Source organism: Lingula anatina, chromosome 6 (assembly GCF_051362555.1).
Source record: "Lingula anatina isolate TDL-2025a chromosome 6, LinAna3.0, whole genome shotgun sequence".
Classification (NCBI taxonomy): Eukaryota; Metazoa; Brachiopoda; class Lingulata; order Lingulida; family Lingulidae; genus Lingula; species Lingula anatina.
This window is the reverse complement of record NC_141772.1, coordinates 15,313,225-15,339,965: the sequence shown is the minus strand read 5'-3', so window position 1 is coordinate 15,339,965 and position 26,741 is coordinate 15,313,225. Positions and strand designations below refer to the sequence as shown.

The following is a 26,741-nucleotide window of genomic DNA, read 5'->3' as shown; positions in this document are numbered from 1 at the left end:
GCTTATACAATGTGCCAGTCTAAACATAAAAAGTTCACTCAAGTCAACTGATGGCTCCTCGACGGGGATTCCCCTTAAAACTACAGTTGCACACTATAATGTTTGTTCATTTATTGCGCTTCCTCTAACAAGCACAGTTTATGTATTGGTCGCATCAATATAGAATTCCTAGTCTTAATCTGAACTGTGCGAACAAGTCCATCCTTTCCTGGGTAAGTATTTATCACTCTAGCAATTGCCCACACATTTCTAGGAACATCTTCATCAATCACTAACACAATATCACCAATATTCAAATTTCGCTTTGGCTCCAACCACTTTTGACGACTTTGCAGGGTAGGTAAGTATTCTTTTATCCACCTGCACCAGAAAATGTTTGCCAAATACTGAACCTGCTTCCATCTGCGCTTGCTATATGTGTCTGTCTTGTCAAAATTACCTGGTGGGAGCACAGACCCAGAACGTAACAATAACAAGTGGTTTGGGGTCAACGCTTCCAAATCATTGGGATCACTGGACACCTGTGTCAACGGACGCCCATTCACAATTGCTTCCACAATGCACATTAAAGTGACAAGATTCTCATCATCTAAAACCTGTTCTGTCACAACACCTCTTAATACCTTTCTAACAGTTCTGATGGATCTTTCCCATACACCACCCATATGTGAAGCACTAGGTGGGTTAAAATGCCAATCTATGTGGTTCTGGTGTAAATAATCATGTATCTTACTCTGATTCCATTCTGTGACAGCTGCCTTCAATTCACGCTCTGCACCAACAAAGTTAGTTCCATTGTCTGAAAATATTTTCTTGGGTTTTCCACGTCTACTGATGAAACGCTGCAGGGCATTAATAAATGATGAAGTATCTAGTGATTGTGCTATTTCAATATGCACTGCTCTTGATGCTAAACATGAAAATAAACACCCATACCTCTTAACCTCTGACCTTCCACGTTTAATAAAAAATGGACCAAAATAGTCCACACCCACATAAGTAAAACATGGTTCATTGGGTGTAACTCTAGCTGCTGGCAAATCAGCCATTCTTTGCTGACATGGTAACGCATTGTTTCGCTTACATTTGACACACTTGCTGATCACTCTGCGAATGGATTTCCTTGCTCCTATAATCCAATAGTTCTGTCTCAATTCAGAAAGCACATATTCCCGTCCACTATGTCCTAAGGCTTTGTGTTGCTCTTCAATTATCAAATCTACAATATGGTGCTGTGGTAAAATCACTGGATTTTTTATCCCTTCTGAAATAGCTGAATTGTTCAATCTACCACCAACTACTAACACACCTGAAGAATGCATCACTGGTGCAAGCTTAAACAGCTTACTTGCACGTTTAACACCACTCTGACTGTTTACAGCTCGATTAATTTCTGAGAGCTCTTTCCCAAAGTGTTGCCCTTGGATATACTTCAAGATTTCTAACTCTGCCTTTTCTGTTTCTTCCACTGAAAGTGGACCTGTGGGTACATTCACCTTTTCTCTTCTATGTCTTGCTATTAACCACTGTTTGAAGCGTAGTATCACAGCAACATCTTTCTTCAGCTTTTTCCACAAAGATCGACGTTTTAGAATCTTATCTATCACTGATTCTTGTACTGACTCACTTCTTTGTGCTAGACATGTCTTTGGTCTCTTTAACTCTTTATCTTCATCTGAAACTCCCTTAACATCTGGAGTTTCTGGCCAGTGGCACTCAGTCTGCTTAAGAAATTCTGGTCCTTCAATCCATCTGATACTGTTAACCATTTCATGGGCAGCGAGTCCCCTTGTGCAATCGTCAGCTGGGTTCCTCTTTGAATCGATGTAGTGCCACTGTGACGGAATTGAACCTTCTCTGATGACAGAGACTCTGTTTTCAACATATGTTTGAAATCGTTTATCTTCACTTCGAATGTAACTCAAAGTACACAAGCTGTCTGTCCAAAATATTGAACTGTCCACAGGAAAAGTGAGTTCCTGTCGTATCATGTAATCTAATCTGACTGCCATAGTAGCTGCTGTAAGCTCGAGACGCGGAATTGTAAGCTGCTTGATCGGTGCCAACCGAGCCTTTGACATCAACAATGAAGTATGTATCTGACCTGAGATGTCCTGTACACGGAGGTAACTTACAACACCATAAGCCATGGTAGACGCATCAGAAAAATGGTGTAACTGAATGCTGGCAATCTTCTCAGGCTGTACTGGCTGTACACATCTTGGTACTTTCATTTCTTTCATCTTGGGCAAGCTGTCCTTCCAACTTGACCACTCTACCTGGGTTTTATAAGGCACAGTTTCATCCCAACCTATCTTATTACGTGTTAAATCTTGTAACATCTTCTTCGCTCTGATAGTGAAGGGAGAAATAAAGCCCAGGGGGTCATAAATAGAACTGATGACACTTAAAAGGCCTCTCTTGGTCAATGGTTTCTTCTCAAGATCCATTTTATAGGTGAAGCTGTCCACTTCTATGTCCCAGCAAACACCAAGAGCACGTTCTGTCGGCAAGGCCTGTAAATTCAAATCAAGATTCTTTATAGGCTTGGCTTTGTCTTTGTCTGGTATCTTGGATAACACTTCTCTGCTGTTGCTAATCCACTTCGTCAGGTGGAAACCTCCTGTTTGCAGCAGACTCTGTAATTGACTGACCATGGTAATTGCCTCTGTTTCACCCATTACTGACTTTAAACAGTCATCTACATAAAAATTCTGTAAAACAGTATTGACTACTTCTGTGTCATAATGACCTTTGTTGTCTTCTGCTGTGCGTTGCAATGCAAAATTACAGCAACTGGGACTCCATTTGCCACCGAACAAATGTACTGTCATTCGATAAACTTTCTCTTCTCTTTCCAGATCTCCTTTAGGCCACCATAGAAAACGAAGAGAATCTCTCTGCACTTCTGGTACCTTCACTTGATGATACATGGCTTCTATGTCAGACATGATGGCTATAGGGTGCTGTCTAAAGCGTAACAATACACCTAATAAAGAATTCACAATGTCTGGCCCCTGTAGAACTTGACTATTCAATGAGACACCCTGATGGCTAGCTTTACAGTCAAATACTACCCTTACTTTGTCTGGTTTTTTGAGGTTCACAACATTATGGTGGGGTAGGTACCATACACTGCCGTCTTCTTTGTCAACTTCCTCAGGGCTGACTTGTTCTGCATAACCTTTGTCAATTAAGTCCTCCATGAATTCTGTGTACGCTTGATGTAAGTTAGGATCATGTGACAATTTTCGCTTTAAGCTGTCTAGGCGTTGCTCGGCCATCTGCTTGTTTGGCGGAAATTGAGGCTGCCTGTCTTTAAATGGTATCGGTAAACTGTAATGCTCGTCATGTTGAATCTTATCTTCCCATAAAGCGATGACCCGCTTGTCTTCAATTGATAAACCCTTTTTATCAGATATCAATGTTCCATGGCCTTCTATTTTCCAAAACTGCTCCAATTGCTCATTCAGCTCACGATCTGCCTGAATAAATGTTGCCGTGGCAACATGTCTACGCTTGCCACCAAGCGGTCCATTTAATGTCCAGCCCAACACAGTTTTTGTCGCATATGGCTCATTTGGACTTTGACCTCTCTTCACATCAATAGGCATAAGCACCTCTGGATTGTCTTGCCCAATTATTATGCTCACCTTGGCATTCATGTGATCTATTTCGGGAAAATTCACATCTTGTAAGTGACTCCACTTTCTGATGTCCTCTGCACGACCCATGTTTTCCATGTTTACAGGTAATGATGGTCTTGTATACACAACTGGCAAATCAATCACATTTTTGTGTTCTAAATCAGAAATCTGTAAACTGATCACTACAGTCTCTGAGACACTCTGTTCCTTTTCTAAGGTCGTAAGCTTTAACACTGTATTTTCACCCTGTGCACCAATAGACTGCTTCAACTCTTCTGAGCAAAAAGTACTGGTGGATCCAGAGTCCAGCAACGCATAGGTGTGCACAAACTGTGCTTTTCCTGGAACTTTCACTTTCACTGGTACTATTGGCAAGGCAATTCGCATACCACTTTCCTTTCTGGTCCCATGAGCTCCATACGAAACTTCATTTACAGCACTGAGAGAAGTGTTAAGCCCTGTCTGAATGTGAGATAAATCTTCATGAACTGGTTCCCTTGTAACAGTTGGCTTCACCTGGTGCAAGAATTTAGTGTGTTTTTGATTGCACCCTTGCACTGAGCACGTACGTTGTAATCTACACATCTCAGAGAAATGTCCTGGCTTTAAACAGTTGTAACACAGTTTATTGTCATTGGCAAATTTGAGTCTCTCAGGCAATTTCATGGCTTTGAATTCTGTACACCCAAATAATGAATGACTGCTGCCACACTTAATGCATGGTGACTGAATAGATTTTCTTGTGTCACCATAAGGCTGTGAACTGGTGTCACCCTTAGGCTGTGAGCTGGTAGCTGTAATACTGTAACTCCATCGGTTGTTGGGTCGCCTCTGTGAATCACTGCGACTGTCACTCCTTTTCACATGTGCTAGGCCACCATACACTGGATCATTTGCTATTTCTGCATTTTCAACAACAAATGCAGTGACATCTTTAATATCTGGGCACCTTCCTTCCTTTCTTATCTTACGTACTTCTTGTTTCCATTTGTGCTGCAAATAACCAGGGAGACGTTCAATGATTTTGACCAGTGAGCTTTGTGTGCTCAACTCTGAGGAATTTCCCATTGCTTCAAGCGTTTCAGCACATGTCCTTAACTCGTCGGCATAATCCCTCAATTTTGTGACATCATTTGCCTTTATGGCTGGGCCTGTCGTGATTTTCTTAACCCATGTCTCCGTAATAGTATAGGCTGAACCAAATCTTTCCTTAAGCAATGCTTTAGCCTTTTTATATCCATCTTCAGGGTTCATTACAGCACAACACTGAATTACACCATGAGCCTTTCCACTGGTATAATGAAGCAAACGAATTAATCTTGCGCCGCTGTCCACAGTTTCTTTCTCCACACTATTTTCAAAAGTTTTGATAAAATTCCAATACTGAAGAGGGTCTCCGTCAAATTTGTCTATTTCAACTTTAGGAATTTGTATAGAGTTCACTAAATGATGAATCACATCATGACTACTCTGGTTTTGAGTCAAGTTGGTGGAATTTACCTGAATGTCCTGTTTCGTAGATGAAATTGGGGCACTGGTCTCCATCTCAGCTTCAGCATACGCAGTTTCCTCTGCTAACAATTTTGCTCTTTCAGTGTCCAACTTGAGTTTCTCCCTTTGTTGTTTCAATTTCAATTCCTGTTCGTCCAAATGTTTCTTCACTTCAAAAGATGCCAATTCTGCCTCAATGGCCATCCGTTTTGCCTTCGCTTTCAAGCGAGCTTCAGTTGAGCTTGTGCTCAAACTGCTAAATAAGCTGGCCGTTTCTATGTCTTCCATTTTTTGTTGCACGTCCATTTTTTTTTTTTTTATCTTTGACCTTTGACCTTTAGATCTCTCGAGTTTCACTGTTGCGGGTGTCGATCAATTTTATTCAACTGTCAACGATATATAACATCAACTGGTAACATCAACTGGTACTGTGTATTGTCTTGTATCAGTTACATAAAGTTTCATCAACTTAAGTCAACTTACATCAACTTTCAACTGGAAACAACTTGAAACTCGTTGCGAGACTGTCTAAAAAAGTTAACATGGCACGTGCTGGGCAAAAACTAAAAACCATCAACACCGATACTACAATTATGCTACTTGTCAGTTACACCCTGTATACAGTAGTTAATTAACCAGGCTAATACTGAACAAGTTGTTCTTTTGACTAAAGGAATAGTAATATTTTGGGCATTTTAGTATATATATATATATATATATATATATATATATATATATATATATATATATATATATATATATATATCACTTTTTTTTTCAAATTCAGTGAATCCATTGGATCTATTTAAATCTAAACTCACAAGGACTACCCCATATAGTCATTTTATTTGAAATATGTCAGAACCCCTTACTGTTATCAAAAATGTTTCTGACCTACAATACCTTTTGTTGTTGATGTTGTTTATAAAAAATAATTTCTCATTAAGACACAAAAACAATAAGATACGTATAGTTCTAATAATTTTCATTATAAAAACTAGGTATCTATAATCTGTGGCATATCTTTGAGTTATAGCATGCATATCTTCCTAATATGTATTTGCACACCAACAATTTTAGAGGTTTTACATATGAAAGTCATCTTAACAGAACCCACACATGTAACATGCCCCCTCCCCCTCCAAGTAATATTACTATATGTTAAGACCGGTCAAAACATTGCAGTACAGTTAAGTGTACATAACAAATGTGAAAAGTGACTAACATCTCAAAACATTAAAAGTTTAACTAAAACTTTTTTATTTAATTGCTTTCAGAATATTTTTTCATGAAATCTGCCTAGGCTACCAGTCTTCTTTTAAGTTTAACCAAATAGCAAGTTAAATTTTTGGGGTCATCATGATGGCAGCTAGGTAGTGTAACATGAAATAATTATGAAATAGCAGGTAACAAACAATTTAAATAGAATTCCAGCTTTTCTTCACATCAATTTAAGTGAATTGTATACAGGGATAGAATGTTATAATGTATAATATAGTAATATAATGTTATATGATACATTGTAGTATTGTCTGATATAACTATGTATGTCTTCAAGATGTAAACCACCCATATTCTTGCTAAAAAACTGGGCTTCCCACCACTTGGGGAACCACCTTTGGTGACCTACTCTAATCTTCAGTCACAGAAAATTGCCTCAGGTTTGAAGGTGACGTTCAAGTGTTCTGGATAAACTCTTAATTAAGATGTCTATCTTGGTCTCCATAGCTGTACATTGGTCACCTGGTTTGCTAGTGCATGCGCAGATTTTATAAGTATCGCTGGCCCCACTTCACTATTACTTAATTGATATTGGGTTTGGGGCCAACAAGTTTTGCTTTGACTGTTGATTGTTCATAAACCTCTCTAGGGGCATTTACAACAGAGGTAGTTGTCAATTTAAAATAAAATCAGTGTCATTTTTTCACATTAATAACCAATCCAGAATAAAACAATTACATTAAAAAAAAAATTTTTGTAGCCTTTTTAAGAACAATTATCTATATCCATGGTCGTGCCTTTAAGTCCCCTTTGTGTCTATGTAGCTTGCATGTCTGACTAGTAAGTTATCTGCATGCACTTTACTGAATCATTCAGAATTTCTGATATATCACGATCTTCTGATTCATCTGGATCTTCCAATTCATATGAATCTTCGGAGTCATCAGTATTACTCTCCCACATATCATTCAAATGGTTGTAGAGGTACACTTTGAACTCAGAACCAACCACAATATTCCAGATTTTTCCATGAAATGTACATAGAGCTGAATTTGTTATGTTGATGGGTGAGGTGAGTTTGATCCACAATCCATCTAGGGGCTTGAACTGATAGAATACTGGATTTTTTTCATCCTCTTCTTTAGAACCACAGTCATCATCTTTATCAGAGTTGGAATCTGAATCCAGTTTTTCTTCAACACCAACAACAAAAATGGACTCTTCCATTACTGTGGCGCTGCACATGGAAATAGCTGAAGGTATTTGTGGGCCCAGCTTACATTCTCCTGTTTTTGGGGAGTATATTTGAACCTTGTTAGTGGCACCTTGTAGAGAGCCAGATTTTGCAGTTGTTCCTCCAAAAGTGTAGATTTTACCTTGAAAAGAGACAGAGGCATGTTGCATTACCCCAGTAAGCAGATTACCTGCTGGTCTCCATTTGTTGAACCTGATGCTGTAGACATGAACTGAGGCTTCTATGGTACTTACATTGTTACCTAGCTGAAATGGCAGTAGTCTTGTGACAGTTTCTTTGACTTGTAGACCCCCAGTCACATATAAACACTCACCAAGTATTACCATAGTATGGTTTTGCCTTCCAATCACCATATCTTGAAGTTCTTTGTGAGTTCCATCCTGGCCTAATGAAAGTTCAATCATGGTCAGTCTCCTTGGGTAAGCCATTCCTCCGGTCAAATAAAGCTTAGAGTTGGCAGGACTGCTGCAAATGGTCGCATCTCTCGAGTTAAAACAATATATACTTCTTACAACTTCCAACTTCCAATCTGGTTGGGCCAAACTTGAGGTCAGTTTACAAATATGGTTGTAATTTTTAGTTATAAAAACAATACGCTCTCGTCTTTGCAAAGAATCCCTTGGTGATGCTTGGGGATATGGTAACTCAAAGTACATGGTAGGGTCTGACTGGAAAAGTTGGGCTTGGTGGAGGAGCTTTAAGATGCATTTATCATTCTGTATGATATCATGTTCCATTAGTGCCATCAAATATTGAGAACTTACAAAAGAGAACCGAACATGATTTAGAACTTCTACAGCATCAGTCTTTCTCTCTGGTTCTGCCTCTATCCATTGAAGAGCAATTTGAGCGACATTATCTTCAGATTCAATACGTAAACCATTATTAGATATGTATTGAATAAAAATATTTTTTGACAGTGATGTCACTGAAGAAAATGGAACTTTTGAAAAGCTTTGTAAGGAAAAATGCATACTGTTCTGGATGAGCTCTCTGCATTGAATGGCATCAGCAAACTGCCAAATGGGCAGACAATTTTCTGGCGTTAAATTCCTTGCTATGTACTTGCCACATAGTTTAATCAAAGTAGAAATTTGAAGCATGTCTGCTGCATACATGACAGCTTGTGCATTCTCTGTGGATATCTTGCACTTTCCTGTATAAATGAATTCTAATATGGTTTCAAATACCTGGGGTTCCATATCTTTCAGTTCTATTTCGGCAGATTTTTCTTCTTTCATAGAACTTGTAAACATTGCTTCAAAATATTTTGAAATGGAAGCCAGAACAACTTTGTGGCATGGGAAATTTTGACCTTCAACTTTTATGGTTACATCGCAGAGAGTTTCATTCTCCTTCAGCTGACAAATACCGTCTTTCAATAAATAGGCAAAGCTGGGGTCTATCATTTCTACATGTGGTAATTCTGGCCTGTTCATCGTAGTTATGTCTGCAAAGATAACATAAAAATTAAACACTATTTGCATGATAATGTGTTGTTGATGCATTTTTTCATTTAAAAAATCAGAAAAAAAAGGAAAAGGACAACTCATACACAAACACAAATAATGCCAGTTGAATCTGATCAAGTTGTTATGGGATTGGTAGATCAACCAGGGCCCCGTAACTTGCAAGCATTGCGTATTGCGAATAGTGATATCACATAGAGGCTACAATGCATTATATGGTGCGAGTATGGGCGAGTTATGGAATCGAGACACTTGCGCACATTCACAATGTGTAATGCCCAGTGCTACAGACAAAAGATACCTTATGGTTTGATTTATTTTTTACTAGATAAAATTTGTGCTGCCTTTTCACAAAAAAAAAAAAAAAAAAAAAAAAAAAAAAAATCAAGGGGATTAACTTACAAAGATTGAGAAAAGATAAATCCAATTAACACTCCCTCGAACAGCAAAGAAAATACTGATCACAGATCATCTCTCCTCCACAGATAGTTTTCAACAGGCATTATAACATCATTTAATCCTGTGTTATAAGACTAAAGGAATTAACTCCCTTGATTTTGATACCCTGGTACTAAAGAACATATTGATGCTTGTTGTCCTCTTAAACTGTTGATTAAATGATGGATCACTGGTCCACCAAATTTAATCACTTCTTACTGAGTTTACTCCCAACAGTTTTTAAAAATTTCATCAAAATCAGTCCACAAGCTTTTCCATGATGTTTTATGTTGAAAAACAATTCGACAGACAGATGAATAGAACCAAATCATAGCCTAAGTAGTAATACCAGGGAGAAATAGTAAATAGAGCAAAATTCAGTTACGGTAATGTGCCAAACAGTTTGACCGTTGCTATCAATCTGACCAAAGAAATTATTCTCTAAAGACCAATCGTCAAAATCATGCGACAGAATTTTTTCTTGTCCAATTGTTCGACCATACCATCTAGACAAGACTCGGTAAATTTTCAAGCCAGTGAAATAGGTGCTGCATGCTTCAGCCCTTTGTCAATTGTTGTGCTTTCAATACCTCTCATCAATGAGGAAGATCTTATCTGGAAGCGTGACATTACCCGTCTTATCTTGTTGGGACTCTTTCGATTTTCTTATTTTTATACAGAAGCGGTGCACAAGTCCTGGTACATATTTAAAACCCTACTGTTATAACCCGAACGTAAAATAAGCATTCATTTGCTATGATTTTTAAAAAACAGATGCATCTTTAATTTGAAGTTAGAACCAAGCAAACACAAAAATGATGACTGGTCTGATCTGGTGTGCTCCAGCAAACCTAGCACAAACCACATGTTAATCAAGATGGTCCCATTGTGGGGGAGGGGTCACAGGAATGGCGTTCTTCACGGATTACGCTCAATAATATCAATGTTTCATGCCCATTTTACTACCATATAAGCTACTGTATTTTCTTATAAGGAGATGAGGAAGACGTCATTTTTATTGTTCACAAATCTATTTTCCATGTAGGCGAAAAGCTCACACATGTTCGTCAGAATTTGACAATGCACAGTATTTGGCGCCAAGAAGTCTGGGCGATCGATCCCTCTGATCTTCAGTCAAATGATTGTGTAGGCTAGTAATAAATGTAGGATCTTGCGGTATTTGACTCCAAGAACGTATCCCCCTTTTGCATCTATATTTTAATCAATCTTAAAAATTATATCCCCGTCACACATATTCAGAATCAGCAGGAATCAAGAAGAATGAGCCTGAACGAAGAATTTTTAAAATTGGCACCAAATTCGGGGAAAAATTTCAAATTGACCTCAATTATTGTAAGAGTACCATTGGAATACTCAGAATGCGCTTGAATTCGCCTGGAATGATTAATGCACTTTCGTCTGCATTAGCTCTCAAAAGCAGTTCGAATGTAGATGGAAAACTAGGAATATTTATAATACTGTCAGTAGGCAGTAGGAATATTTAAAATATGCTTTGAATGGCGTACTAATGTAGTTCAGTTGCTGGCAAAATTAATATTTCAGCTTATCCGAGGCACATTTGAATGGGTAAAAATGTTTTAAATGCACTCGGAATTTTTAAAATGCTCTTTGAATATCCAGGAATGCACAAAGAATTGTCTTTCCGATGGCATTCTTGCTCATTCTGCCTCTAGTGTGACGGGGGTATAAATCAGCTATTCTTCTCACAAATTCTTATAGCTAGCAAACGCTATATGGTCTGTGTGAACGTGTTTTATGACATATCCAACCCACTGTCGATATTTGGTTTAACCCAAAGCAGACCCTTTTAATTCTTCAAAATGTCCCCCCCCCCCCCTCCAGCAGTTACAGGCCTGACGAATCAGTCAGCAGAGGCAAGTCTGCTAAATTAGCACAAACTGTATGTTTGTAAGCATTATTATTGTTATCGGGCACAAAAGAAATAACAGGTACATCACGCATCCAGATAAGATCGTCAATTAATTGTTCTTTTCCTCTTTGACGAGAGCTATTAAAAGCACAACAATTGACAAAGGGCCGAGGCATGCAGCATCTATCTCACTGGCCTGAAAATTTAGTCTTGCCGCCAATATGGTCAAACAATGGGAACAAGAAATTGTCACATGATTTTGCCGATTGGTCTAAATGTTTGAGCCCAGAAAAAATCACTTTAGAAAATAATTTTTTTGGTCGGATTGATTGCACCAGTCAAATTGTTTGGCACGTTACCAAATGTGAAAGTGTTCTTTTGACATTTTCTGCTTCTTAACAATATTGTTAGTTGATTAAATAAAAATGATAGTAAACCTGTTATCGTGTATTGTGTAATATAGTGTCAATAATGGAAATAAACTCATATCATTGCAGTTTGTCAGATTCAATCATTCACTATGTTCAGAATCTCAGAATGGAGCAAATTGGACTTTTGAAATTGTTCTATTGATATTTTTCTTATTTCAACAGTTTTTTTAGTTGATCATATAAAAATGACAGTAAATTGATTATTTTGTTTTATGAAAAAAATGTGTTGAAAATGGAAATAAACTCATTTCAGTACAGTCATCTCTTGTTTACATTTTTTCATTTTCAAGGTGTAACTCTGAACTTCCATGGACCTGAAGACTTTTGCTAGTTACATTTTCTGATTATCCATGATACTTTATTTTATTATTAAAAAGTGATGGTCATTATGCCATTAAGCATTATGTAATATTGCATCAAATTGAAGACAACCCTTTTCCAGTGACCATTAAAGAAAAACCATGTCAGTTACTCTTCTCAAACTTACAGGAAAGTAACACAGGACTTAAATGCAGTCCGAGTTGGAAAAGCTTCTTTTTCTGCGGTACATTTTGTGAAATTTCTTTCCTTCACATATTTATCATTTTATCATTAAAATAAGAAAAAATCAGCATGATTTTTTTCTGATGTTGGAGACGAGTATTGTCAACCCAGCAGTGTGGCACTGGTGTTGGAAAGTTGGTAAAGCTCTATGATGTTCGAAAATTGATTTTGTATTGAGATAAAAAAAAATCAACTGAAAAATTTATTGTTATGTCAGGTAAAACAAATCAAATAATTGCAATAATCTAAATACCCAACATTCATCCACATTAGTTTCATTAAAGTTTGAAATCTAAAAATTTATTTCCAGCCTTTAACATGCATTTGTTATTTTTCATTCTCATTTTCAGCACTAAGCAAGGATTGAAAATATTGGTGATTTATGCTCAAATGGCTCCTAAAATTCGAACAATCTTAAAATCAACAAACCTGGTCGCCGTAGATGCTAATACTGATGAAGGCTAATTGTGCTCCATAGACATCGATTGGCTGTCATCTCCGCTTCAGTGCACAGAGAGGAATAACATTAACAATAAGCCCGGCTTCCACGGAGAAGGTTATCTGGTCAGGATAGATGCTCCCTCCACTCCTGTTCTGGGCGCCAGGATCGTTTTCTAAAAACGACACAAGTTTCTGGCTACCAGAATCACTCATGAAAAACGACACTACTGATAACAATGCTGTGATCGTTATCTAGCACCTTGGACCTTACACAGTGATGGGGTAATTGTTGAATTGCAATTACCAATGCTACCTTTTTATACAATATCGTAACTGACACAGAGATCGTTGGGAAAAGATAACATAAAGCCTAGTGAGGTACAGACAACTTCTGGTCAAGAATTTCATGAAATCCAAATATCTTGAATTTCTGAGATTCTCCCATTTCATGAATTTTGCCTAAAATGATCTTTTCCTTATTCAAATTATTTAATTCTGTAAGAAAGTCATGGCACATTACTGTACATTTCCCACCATTTGCACTTTCTCACCCTACTTCAATGGATATGAAATAATGTATATAGGGAGCCTTAGTACATCATGCAACAATCAACTTAACAACTATGAAAGCTGCCTTCTCGTCTCATTTGGATCACTTATGATCTCACCCTGAATATTTGAAGATTGCCTTCTAGGCTTGCTTTGGTCACTGTTGATCTTCTCCTGATGAATCCAGCAATGAAGTCCATTGAAAAAGTATGAAAATTTCATTTTCATCGCACTCAGATTGCACTCAATCTCCCATTGATGATCTTCAGTCTCTTGACGGAATGTGAAAATTACCTTCCTGTCTCTCTTGGCTCACTAACAAATGTGGAAATTGCCTTTTCAGTTTCATCTAGATCACCTTTCACTCGCATGTTTGTTTGTTTGAAGATGATTTAAATGGCAAAACATACACATTTTTTGACAGTGCACATGTGCATTGGTGCAACTGTGTGCCAGAAAATGAGTTATGTTGTCAATGAACTGGTGGTCAAGATCGGGTTGCCTGGGCAAAAATACGATATTCTTGGCACATTATGTACTGTAATCTTCTCTCAGACCTAGCAGGGTATAGGTAAAAAAGAACTTATCTGTTACAAAAATATTTTGAAATTCTTCAATTACAGAGGCCACATAAATGGATTTTTGACATTCGCACCTTCATTTTTTTCAAGATTTTACCCTTCATTTAGGCTTTTTTAACAAAAGGCAGTTTTTGTATTAAGCATTGTAGCATTGTACATGTATGTCCTGTCATGTATATATGTCTAGTGAGTTAGCTGAATGCATTTCACTGAGTATTTCATATCTGATGGTGTTGAGTATGTCTCCTCTGTTTCTGAATTGCTCTCCCACATATCATCCAGGGAATTGTAGGAATACACTTTGGTGTGGGAACCAACCATAATATTCCAAATTTTTCCACAATGTGTACACAAAGCTGAATTAGTAATGTTGGTGGGTGGGTTCAGTTTGATCCACACTCCAACTAGGGGCTTAAACTGATAGAATACACGGTTTCCTGTACAGTATTTATCATCTTGGAACATCATTCTATACGGTAACCATGATTGCATGTGGATGTCCTTGTAGTTTCGCTCATGATATTTCTCTTCATCAGAGTTGGAGTCAGAGTTAGTTATTTCCTCCAGGCCAACAACAAAGATGGACTCTTCCATTACTGTGGCGCTGCACTTGGAAATGGCTGAAGGTATATGTGGGCCCAGGACACATGTTTTTGTTTGCAGAGAGTATATTTGAACCTTGTTAATGGCACCTTGCAGAGAGCCAGATATTGCAGTTGTTCCTCCAAAAGTGTAGATTTTACCTTGAAAAGAGACGGAGGCATGTTGCATTACCCCAGTCACCAGATAACCTCCTTGGTACCATTTGTTGAACCTGATGCTGTAGACATGTACTGAGTTTTCTATGGCAATTTGGTCAAAATTGTGTCGTAGGCCCCCAATTACAATTAATTTTCTGCAGAGACTAACCATAGTATGGTTTTGTCTTCCAAACAGCATCTGTTCAATTACAATGGAACCTCTTTTCTCAAGTGCTTTATCATAAATGGTCAATATACTCGGGTCATTCTTACCTCCAGACACCATAATGTTACAGTTAACTGTGCAAACAGCTGCACCAACCAATCTATGGTGGCTGAATTCTTTTGATGTCCATTTTGGTTGGGCCAAACTCGTGGTCTGTCTAAAAGAATATTTATCACTTTCACCTCTAAAATAATATTCATCACTTTCACCAGTCTGTGCAACAAGAAGAGAGACATACTCTTGTTTTTTCAAGGAGGCCCTTGGTGATGCTTGGGGATATGGTATCTCAAGGTACATGGTAGGGTCTGCCTGGAAAAGTTGGGCTTGATGGATAAGCTTTAAAATGCTCTCTTTTTGTTTTATAATTTCATGGTCCATTAATTCCATCAGGTATCGAGAACTTATACAGGAGAATCGAACATGCAAGAGAACTTCTACAGCATCGGTCTCTCTTTCTGGTTCTGCTTCTATCCATTGAAGAGCCATTTGAGCGACATTATCTTCAGACTGAATATTCAAACTATTACTTGATATGAATTGAATAAGGACATCTTTTGACAGGGACGTTACTGAAGAAAATGGAACTTTCAGAAAGTTTTTCAAGGAAAACTGCTTAGTTTTTTGGATGAGCTCTTTGCAGGAAATGCTATTAGCATACTGCCAAATAGACAAACAGTTTTCTGGTGTTAGATTCCTTGCTATGTACTTGCCACATATTTTGATCAAAGTAAAAATTTGGAGCTTGTTGGCTGCATCCATAACAGCTTGTGCATTCTCTTTGGAAATCTCACACTTCCCAGTATAGATGAAGTCTAATATGGTTTCAAAAACCTGGGCCTCCATACCATGCATGGCAATTTCAGCAGATTTATTCTCTCTTATAGAGCTTGTAAACTTTGCTTCAAAATAACTTGAAACGGAAGCCAGAACAACTTTGTGGCATGGAAATTTTTGACCTTGAACTTCAATGGTAACATTACAGAACAAGCCTTTCTCCTTCATATGATAAATGCCATCAGTCAATTGATAGGCAAAGCTTGGTTCTATTATTTCTTCCTGCTGTAATTTTGGAGTATCCATTTTGAATATCTGCAAAGATGACATGAAATTAATTACTATTTCATGTCATGGTGATGTTGATCCACCCCTTCCACCCCCAAATAAAGAAATAAATAGATAAAAAATGAAAAGAGAAATGTGTTATTATGACAGTTAATATGGAGCAAACATGACGCAGGTTAATTGTAGCACCTTTGGTATTATTCCCCAGTGGACACTTGTAAATTCAGATGGACAGAAAATAAAGAGTTAATGCTTCAAATATACAAGGGGTGGAGGACATTGGGCACCTTGAAAAAGATGCTAAACAATAGTATATTACCCCCTAACAGCTTCAGTAGACATGCCAGACATTTAAACAGCTTAAGCTGAATGTAATTTAGTGAGAAAACCTGCTAGATTGATCTAGATATGGGAACGGGATCTAAATTAACAGTGTCACATAATTAAGAATTGGTGATAATCATGTATTAAATGTTGAAAAAGAGACCATACCCACAGATATTTAGATTGATCTATCCCCCTGGGGAGTCTCACTATATTGCTGTCAGCTAACCAGCTTAAATGTTTGTCATACCTACTAAAAGCTGTAATGGGGTAATTAACTTTTGTGTGCACTCGGCTCTTGGAAGCTTACAGCAATTTAGTGTGAACCCCCAGGTCGTTAGGTCGATCCAGATGGATCGATCTAAATCTGTGGGAACCCAGTCTAATATTGCATATGACAAAACAATGTGTGTATAATGCTATAATGGCAGTACCTCAATCTCACTTGGCTGTTTCAAAGCATGTTGACACAGCTACCGGTAAATTAAATGGTTGAAAAGCAGCTTTGAGGATATTTTTGTTATCTTTTTTCTTTTTTTAATTTTTTAAATACAGATTCTGTAAGTATCTGTATATATTCTGTCGGTCCACATCATTGCTGTCGCTGTTGCTGTCCAACATACGGAGTTTGCCCCATAACTGTTGTGCAATATTTGCAACTTGACTTTGCAGTTAAATTTTGGGATAATAACTGTTCGTTTTGGCCAAAAGATGAATTTTCCTGGAGTAAACAATATACTTACCAATGGTTAATGAATCCCTTTCTACATTCAAATTTAGTCCCTGTTTTTTTGTTTTTTTTTTTCTAAAGAGGTTTTTTTTTTTTTTTTTTGTTATAATCTCTTACAGAGTATAGCCATCTATGGAGGTCATATATGGTCTGATGACAAGCTCAGATATCAGAATAATTGCTATGACTGCCCTTTTTGTGTTAAAACAAAATATATTATATTTCTATGAGTTGTTTATACTGTTTATATCATGAAATATAGATCTCATACGAAGAGTTATTATCCATTTAAGCATAATGTATTATTGCATCAGCATTGACAGTATCCTTTTTTGTGCATTATTATTTTCTGCTTTTTTCTTGAATTTTTGTGAAAGTTTCATTTTTATCATTCTAGCACATAGTTTGTGGCATATGGATAAGATGGGTGTAATGGTCTGTAATCGTCCCTTGGGTAATCATCTTGTCTAATATGGTCTGAAGTGGCCATTAAATGAGCTTACATAAAACACACTTGTTGAGATTTCCCTTTATTAATTATCTCCAAACTCAAGTTGCATGATTCATATCATGGTAATGCAGCTAGACTGAATGGCAGCTTTAGTGGAATATTTTTGTAATTTTTCCTTTTTCAATGTTTAGTTTTCAAACTGGCATTTTCAATATGTGACTTTTCACTCCCATCCACCAGGAGCCCTGTACTGTTACTTTGTAACATTTTCTGTATTTTTTTTTACTTACAAGAATGATTCTTAGGATTGACATACAGCCCAAATTAGAAAAACAGCTCTATTGAATCATATATATATATATTTTTTTTATTGAGTTTAAGCAATTTTTTTTTGTTCTCATTCTGGCATTTCCAAAGTATGAACTTTAACTCTTATCAGCCTGAAGGCTTAGGGACCATTTCCAGACCCTATCACACTAACTGTGGATCCATCTATCTCCAAGGGGATTCTCACTAAATTGCAATCAATGTAAGTGGCTTAGCTGTCTGTCACGCCTACTGAAACTGGCATGCCAGAATTCTAAGCTGCTTAAGCTGAAAGCAATTTAGTGGGAAACCCCTTGGAGTTGGATTGATCCTGTTAGGTATGGGAACTTGGTCTAATGCTTGTTACACATTTTACTTTCATCCTAATCAACGGTTGTGCAGAATTAAAATTTGATGTTGGCTATGCAGTGAAGCATAATACATTAGTGCATCAGAATTGACAGTATCCTATTTTTTGCATTTTTATTTTCTGCTTTTTGTCTGTACATTTGACAACTTTGCTGCCTTGTTTAATAATAGAATAAAAGTATCATGGATATTCAGAAAATGTGACTAACCCATAGAGTTCAGAGTCACACTTTGATAATTTATCCCAAAATGTAAACAAGTGATAGCTGTATTGAAAAGAGTTTATTTCCATTTTCAACACCTTTTTACATAAAACAAAATAATCAATTTACTGTCATTTTTATATGATCAATTAAAAAATGTTGTCAAAGGAAAAATATCAATAGAAAAATTTTAAATGCCAACTTGCTCCATTCTGAGATTCTTAAAGGGATAATAACTCTTCATTTTGGCCAAAAAATTAATTTTCCTGGAGTAAACAACAATTTTCCCATGCTTACCAATGGTTAATGAATCCATTTTTACATTCAAAGTTAGTCCCTGGTTTTTTTTCTAAAAAGTTTGGTTTTTTGTTAAAATCTCTTAAGAGATTTTAACAGAGTATAGCCATCAATGGAGGTCACGTGATCTGAAGACAAGCTCAGATATCAGAATAATAGCTATAACTGCTGTTTTCGTCGTAAAACAGAATATATTATATTTCTATGAGTTATTCACATTGTTTTTATTGTGAAATATAGATTTCATATGAAGAGTTATTATCCCTTTAACTTAGTGAATGATTGAATCTGACGAACTGCAATGATATGAGTTCATTTCCATTTTTGATGCTTTATTCAACAATGCACGATAGCAGGTTTACCGTCATTTTTATCTAATCAACTAACAATATTGTTAAGAAGCAGAAAATGTCAAAACAACACTTTTACATATCTAATTAGTTCCATAACAAGACTATTAAAATGCTTAAGAATTAATCTGAAGAAAAAAAACACTTAATATAATACTAAAAAAGCTGCCAAATGTACAGAAAAAAAAAACAGAAAATCAAGACGCAAAATAGGTCATTTTGTCAATTTTGATGCAATATTAAAGCAATTAATAACTCTTCCTTTGAGATTCAAAATTCTGCAAGAAATACATTGTAAACAACTCATGAAAATATATTGCATTGTATTTTACCAATAAAACGGCTGTTATTGTAGTAAAACTTAAATCTGTGCTTGTCAATAGGGCTTTCGATGCCTTTCTTACCGGTCGTCAAGGCATCCGTTGCCAATGACGTTAGGGTGTCACATGGATTCTCGAGTTCATTCGAGACCGAAATAACATATAGCACCATATGAGAGGAGGCGCATGATGCAATCCTCAGACGTAAGTTTCGAGTTTTTGTACAGTGCGTCGGAAAACGTAAAAGCCCGGAACTGCACACATTGTAGTTAAAAATGCATTTTGAGCAATAAGACGAATCTTATATTATTGTTAAATAGTACATATTGTTGTTGTCAGCTTTTAAGTAGGTCACCAGAAAATATCGCTCGATATCGTGTGACTATGCAATGTCAGAGAGGGCTCCGTCAGTTAAAATCTAAAAAATCTCTAAAGAGATTTTAACAAAAAAACCAAAGGTTTAGGAAAAAAAACCTGGACCAACTTTGAATGCAGGGATGGGGTCATTGACCATTGGGAAGTACGGGAAAATTGCTATTTACTCCAGGAAAATCCAATTTTTAGCCAAAACGAAGGGTTATTATGACTTTAAACTAGAAAAGTACTCCGAGAGCACAGACCTCTGACAAGGCAGCAATTTTTGATTATTACTGATTATTGATTGATTATTGATCCGGATCACCACCAAAAATTAATCACTTCTAAGTTAACCCATTTCTGACCTTCCCTGAAAAATTCATTAAAATCAGTCCATAACTTTTTGAGTTATGTTGATGATTGTTTTTTCATTATTGATTATTGATCCAGATCACCACCAAAAACTAATTATTTCTAGGTTAACCCAATTCTGACCTACCCTGAAAATTTCATCAAAATCGGTCCATAGCTTTTTGAGCTATGTTGATGATTGATATTTGATTGTTGATTATTGATCCAGATCACCACCAAATACTAAGCATCTCTTCCTTGGCCCACTTCTGACAGTTCCTAAAAATTACATCAAAATCTGTCCATAGGGCCGAACTTTTTTATTTTTATGGATGACATCCTGCGCGCGCACTGATTTTCGTCTGTTCTCTGAAAAAAAAAAGAAATCACCCCCCAATGAAGTCGGTTGTCGCAAACGTCGTTATTGAATTTGCCGGAAAATGAGATTTCTGCGCATGCGTATTAACGCCACGTGGAAATATGGCCGCTTTGCCGTCAAATTACTTTCAAATTACACGACAATTAAAATCATAAAGAGAATGGGCGCTGTCTTTTTGGATTGGTATGGCATTGATATTGGGCATGGAGAGATCACCTTTTTACAATAATACAAAAGGCTGGCGGTGGCCAGCGATTATCACCCGAAAAAATTTCTGTGACATACCAAGTTATTTTGTAGCAAAAAAAGGGTCGATAAGGATGTCGAGGTATTTGGTGGGTGAAGGTCGGACAGGCCACCCAACAGTTGGGCTGCTTCGTATGAGTCGAAGTTACCTTGAATAGATTTGGTAATATGCAGCATATCTATTCATGACTTTTTTTTTACCTTTCTACCAAGCATTCACAATGCTTTAACCCTCATCCACCTTTCAGGGGCCTCGCAGGCCCGGACCCATGTATCTTTTGCTCTCTCTTCGTTTGCATGAGGTTTTGAGCCTGTTCCTTTCATGTAATCCTCAAGCAACTTATACCTCATAAATGGATAAATAATTAGTTTTGAAATAATTTACACCATATGTAGAAATTAACTTTTCCAAAAGTTATTCCCTTTTCCTGGAAACCGGGCCTCTGAGGCCCAGTCCCTTGATAATTTTACTTCCACATAGGATAAATAAGTCTATGTTACCTCACATATCTTTGCTATCAAATGCTTTACACAAGCAATATCGTGTGTGCTATGACTATCAGTAAGGTCAATGAAATCTGCCTGTGAAAGATTCAAGACCTGGAGAAACTATTATTTATGAGTAATCGGTCACCTTGGTCACCTGACATGCAGATATCAGTTTAAATCTAACATTATTACATACCTGATAGACTGCGCTACCTTTGCGAAACTTTCCATTTTGAGAAAAAATGATTTTTCCGCATGTTCCATACACAGTTACACTCACCCAGGTGGAGGTGAAGCGAGTAAGGGACCATTGTAACATGAAAATCTGACTCCCATGAAAATCTGACTCCCCCAGTCAGATTTTCATAATGTAAATCTGACTCCCCCCATGAAAATTTGACTCCCCCTCCACAAAACTTCATAAATCTTATTTTATTTGAGTATATGACTGTGATCTTGTAGTATATAGGCCTATATATATATAAGTGATTACTAAGTACATTATGTGTGTAGCCAAGCCCTACATGTATATACCGGTATGCATGTGTTCAAATTAAATCTTACCACTCATGTAGGTACGTCTTGGCTCTCAGCAGTATGGTTTCTTTAATTCTTTTCACAATTTTTGACAAACCATAACTCACCATAGTCATTTTTTCTTCACATTTTATATCATTCATTTATGTCTCCTCCATCTCAGTGTACCACAAACTTTTATAGTCTCATTCATACTGTAGCAAGAAAGAAGGCAACAAGGACTATTGATTGTTCGTGATTTGGCCAAACAAGGCCGCTTTTTTTTTTAACCCCTCTATCCTAATCGTTTTAACAATAACAACAATGTAGCAAATTGTTGCCTGTATTGAATGTTATGGCCTTAGGGATAAAAATTATATATCAAATATTTAATAAGACTCATCATCCTAAAAATTATGATGCGACGAGTCAGCAAAAGTTATTATTTACCAACAATTTTGCACAAATTTCATTTGTGGGGCAGGTAAAATGAAATTTTTTGAACTGAAGATTTCAGTTTAAGATTTGAGATAACTTGTAGCTTAATTGTATCATGCGCGTGAACAGAATGAATCAAGCAAAATGAGGCCAGGCAGTGATGCCCCATGGTTTAAGTAGCAACATGTGCCTCAATGGAGATTACCCCTCTAGGGCACAATTGAGCATGTGCAGAATGCACATGTGCGTAAATAAGCTCTGGAGATTGTTGTCGCCATAAAATGTCATTTGACTACGCCAAACTTTCCTATTTTACTATGTATAAACATAGAGACAAAAGCTTAAAATATCAACATTTTAAGGCTCATATAATATGTATTAGGTCTCTTGTATTTCTTAATCTCCAAGATGTAAGCTCGATTGAATTAAATGATACCTCACAGTGTAACCATAGATAAAAAGGTTATGAAATTGTCGGCACTGATGTAAAATTATAAAAAGAAAGAAATGTTGGCATTTTTGCATTATTTTCAGACTCAAAAGTTTCAATAACAAATGTGAAGGTGTTCAAATTCATTAATAGAAATACATGTACGCACTGCCTCCAACGTGTTTTTCTCATTTACAACAGCATACTATAAAAGCATACTATAATTATGTATATTTTACGATTTTATTGCTATATATCCAAGGCAACAGCAAAGTTAACGTATTTTGACGTTCTTATTTCTAAATCAAAATGGAATAATGTAGCTTATGAATTTCTCCGTCACTGAAATGCTCCTTTTGTATTTATTTATGTCATCACTCCATTATGACTGCAGCTGAGAACTCCTCATTTGCCCAATTATACCATTCACGTATTGCTGGCCAGTGACGCAACGGAGCGTTACTCGGGCGTCGTTACAACGATCAGTTTTTGTCTTAGTGCAACGGGCGTAAGCAGGGAGAGTAAACCTGGCACACGGATGCCAGGCGTTGCGGTTAATGACAGTCATATCTGAGTAAATTTACGCCCTGTTGGTGCAACTGGGCCCAGTTCTGTAAGTGCACAGCGACGGCAACGACGGCGACGACAAACGCAGGTGACAGCTATATGTGTCTGTACATAAAAAAGGCATAGCTTCATCTAAACTTAACTGATCAATTTTATTTTCAAACTTGATCTGTATATTAGTCAGACTGACCACTCCTGTGAGTTGCAAGACAAAAGGCTGATCGGTTTCCCTTAAAATGCATTATCAGCGTTGCATATATGCAGAAAAAAAGGTAAGGCTTCGTTCACATGGAAAGTCTATTTTCTAAAAATCTATTTTCTATTCACGGTATATCTTGTGATCACGGTCTGTGCCCTGAATATCCCGCGGCGTAATTACTGGCAGTGCGAGCCAGTTACTTCCAAAGCTGTAATTAATTCTCGGCTGTGCTCGGAAGAGATTCTGACACCTTGACGCAAGCGCAGTAGGAAGTTAGAAAGTTAATGGCGATCGCGGTTGCTTTGAAAAATGTTTTTGTCGATTTTATGCAACAACATGACGAAGAAGATGAAGAAGCTATACACACGACAGATACGAGTGCAACCGTCATGATCCGATGGCAAGTGATGCTGCAACGGAGAATGAGATTTTATAGAATGCGAGCACAGCCAAGAATTAATTACAGCTTTGTATAAGTAACTGGCTAGCGCTGCCAGTAATTACGCTGCGGGATATTCAGGTCACAGACCGTGATCATAAGATACCGCGAATAGAAAATAGATCTTTTGAAAATAGACTTTCCATGTGAACAAAGCCTTATAACTTTTGTGAAAATGATCTGATCAAGCTGATTTTCGAAACTTGACCTGCGTATAATGAATATTCATCAGTTCTGTAAGTTTCAAGCCAAAAGGTAAAATGGTTTTCCACTTATTGTGTTAACGGTGTTGCATATATGCTGAAAAAAGTGTAAAAAAACAGCAAATTTTTATAAAAATGGCTGATCATGCTGATTTTTGAACTTGACCTGCGAATTGCAAATATTCATCAGTTCTGTAAGTTTCAAGCCAAATAGTAAAACGGGTTTTCACTTATCGCTTTATCGGTGTTGTATATATGCTGAAAAAGTGAAAAAACAGCATAACTTTTTCAAAAATGGCCAGATCATGCTAATTTTTGAACTTGTCCTGAATATTGTGAATTTTCATCAGTTCTTTAAGTTTCAAGCCAAAAAGTAAAAAGGTTTTTGACTTATCGCTTTATCGGTGTTGCACATATGTTGAAACAAGGCAGCAAAGCTGTCAAATGTACAGACAAAAAACAGAAAATAAAGATGCAAAAAAAGGTCATTTTGTCAATTTTGATGCAATAATAAATAATGCTAGTCAAAAAGGTTTCATTTATGCTAGATCCTGAAATTTGATTTACCTGTTGACTGTTGCATGCTACTACCGGAAAACAAACGGGACCAACTGAGAGGGAAGGTAACATCAATCCTAAAGTCCAACAAGACACCAGCGTCCAATTTAACAAAGGGAGAACAACGGGCATTAAAAACATTAAGAAAGGAAAAGGACATAATGATACTACCGGCGGACAAAGGACGAAAAACGGTAATAATGGACGTGGAGGAGTACAACGAGAAAGTACAACACATGTTAGCAGACACACGTACATACGGTAAGCTGGATGTTGACCCCACTCAATCTTATAAGAGAAAGGTAGTTGCCAACATAAACAGATTGTTAAAAGCAGGAAAAATCAGTGAACAACAGAAACATTTCCTTTATCCCACAGCAGAAATAACACCTAGACTATATTGTACGCCCAAAGTACACAAAGAGAACACACCTCTAAGACCGATAGTGGACTATACAGGTTCCATAACATATAACCTTTCAAGAAGTTTAGCGGACATACTAGCTCCATTGATAGGGAACACAGAACATCATGTTCAAAATTCAAAACATTTAGTCAAGATCTTGAAGGAATTAAGAATTGAAAAAGATGAAACATTGGTATCATTTGATGTAACCTCATTATTCACCAACACACCCATCGACCAAGCGCTTGACATCACCAGAAGGAGACTACTAGAGAACAAGAAACTGAAACAGAGAACGCTACTATCTATTGATGACATCATGGAACTATTGGAATTTGTTTTAACAAAAACATATTTCAGTTTCAGAGGAATAATATACCACCAAAAATTCGGTACAGCAATGGGCAGTCCGGTATCTCCTTTGATAGCTAACATTTTCATGGAGGATTTGGAGCAAACAGCCATTAAAACGGCCCCCTTTGGTGCAAGCCACGCCTATGGCTCAGATATGTGGATGACATCCTGGCAATAATACCAAAGGGCACTACAGCAGCAGTGAACCAACACATGAATAGCATTGACCTCTCCAACAGCATAAAATTCACCAATGAAGAAATGAAGGACAACCACATAGCTTTCTTGGACACAGACATTATAGTCAAAGCAGATGGATCCATAAAAACCAAAGTGTACAGAAAACCAACTCACACTAACCAGTATCTGGATTTCACATCCCACCATCCAGTAGTACACAAATTGGCAGTAGTAAGAACATTGTTAGATGGCTGTTACGAACTAGTGACCGAACCAGAGGACAGGATGGAAGAAGAAAACATCATAAAAGAAGCATTGAAACAATGTAATTATCCAAAATGGACAATAAAGAAGGTGAAACATCAAATGGAAATGAAAAGATCAGGAAGTAAGATATCCAAAAACAAGAAAGAGCAGAAAGTGGAAAAATCCAAAGGACAGGTCACAATCCCATACGTGAAAGGAATATCAGAGAAAATCATGAATTCAATGAGGAAGGAAAACATCGGAGTATCATTCAAACCACACACAAAACTCAGAAACTTTCTTGTACATCCAAAAGATAAGATAGAAGACAACAAGAAGTGTGGAGTAGTATATCAAATCGGGTGTGGGAGCTGTGACAGAGTCTATGTTGGAGAGACGGGAAGAAAATTAGAAACAAGACTAGAGGAACACAAGAAAGATGTTAAGGAAAATGTAGGTGAGGGAGTTAACACCAGGTCCAAACGCTCTATGTCGACAGGAGTTCTACACAAATCTGCCATCACAGATCATATGTCAGATAACAACCATGTGCCAAAATGGGACAATGTAAAGGTGCTAACCGGTGAAAATGACTACAGCAAGCGCAAAGTTTTGGAATCGATCTGGATAAGAAGGAAGAAACACAACATGAACAGAGATGAAGGAGCACACAAGCTGTCCCATGTGTATGACGACATTCTCAAACCCACCCTGGGGGGAGGGGGAGAGAGGGGCTAACAAGTCATCATCAAGACTGAGATAATTACCTGTTCACCTTCACCTGAACAGGTAATTCAGTTGTGACCAAGTCTGTCAGAGTGAACAGACGAAACAGTCAACAGGTAAATCTAATTTCAGGATCTAGCATAAATGAAACCTTTTTGACTATCAAAACTAAGATCCAATGAAACTATTTTCACATAAATAATGCTTATAATAACACTGTCAGTCAACACTGAATTTTAATCATGCACAACAGGTAACATGGTCAATAACAGGAGCGGACCTTGAGATGTTTTCTGACAGTATTCCAAAGTATCTATGTTGA

The 26,741-nt window shown here is 37.1% G+C and overlaps 3 protein-coding genes and 1 pseudogene across 3 annotated transcripts; 1 reads left to right on the top strand and 3 right to left on the bottom strand.

Moving 5' to 3' along the window:
* Positions 1-110: 110 nt before the first annotated feature.
* Positions 111-5,466, bottom strand: LOC106172697 (uncharacterized). Its single transcript, XM_087015250.1, has one exon. It carries the CDS (start codon positions 5,442-5,444, stop codon positions 111-113), a length of 5,334 nt encoding a protein of 1,777 aa, XP_086871376.1. The 5' UTR covers positions 5,445-5,466.
* Positions 5,467-7,196: 1,730 nt separating this feature from the next.
* LOC147761236 (kelch-like protein 25) lies at positions 7,197-9,053 on the bottom strand. The gene has a single exon (XM_087015249.1). It carries the CDS (start codon positions 9,051-9,053, stop codon positions 7,197-7,199), a length of 1,857 nt encoding a protein of 618 aa, XP_086871375.1.
* Positions 9,054-14,140: 5,087 nt separating this feature from the next.
* LOC147761235 (kelch-like protein 6) lies at positions 14,141-16,003 on the bottom strand. The gene has a single exon (XM_087015248.1). It carries the CDS (start codon positions 16,001-16,003, stop codon positions 14,141-14,143), a length of 1,863 nt encoding a protein of 620 aa, XP_086871374.1.
* An 8,530-nt stretch (positions 16,004-24,533) lies between these two features.
* On the top strand, positions 24,534-26,538 carry LOC147761234 (uncharacterized; annotated as a pseudogene).
* The last annotated feature ends 203 nt before the right edge of the window (positions 26,539-26,741 follow it).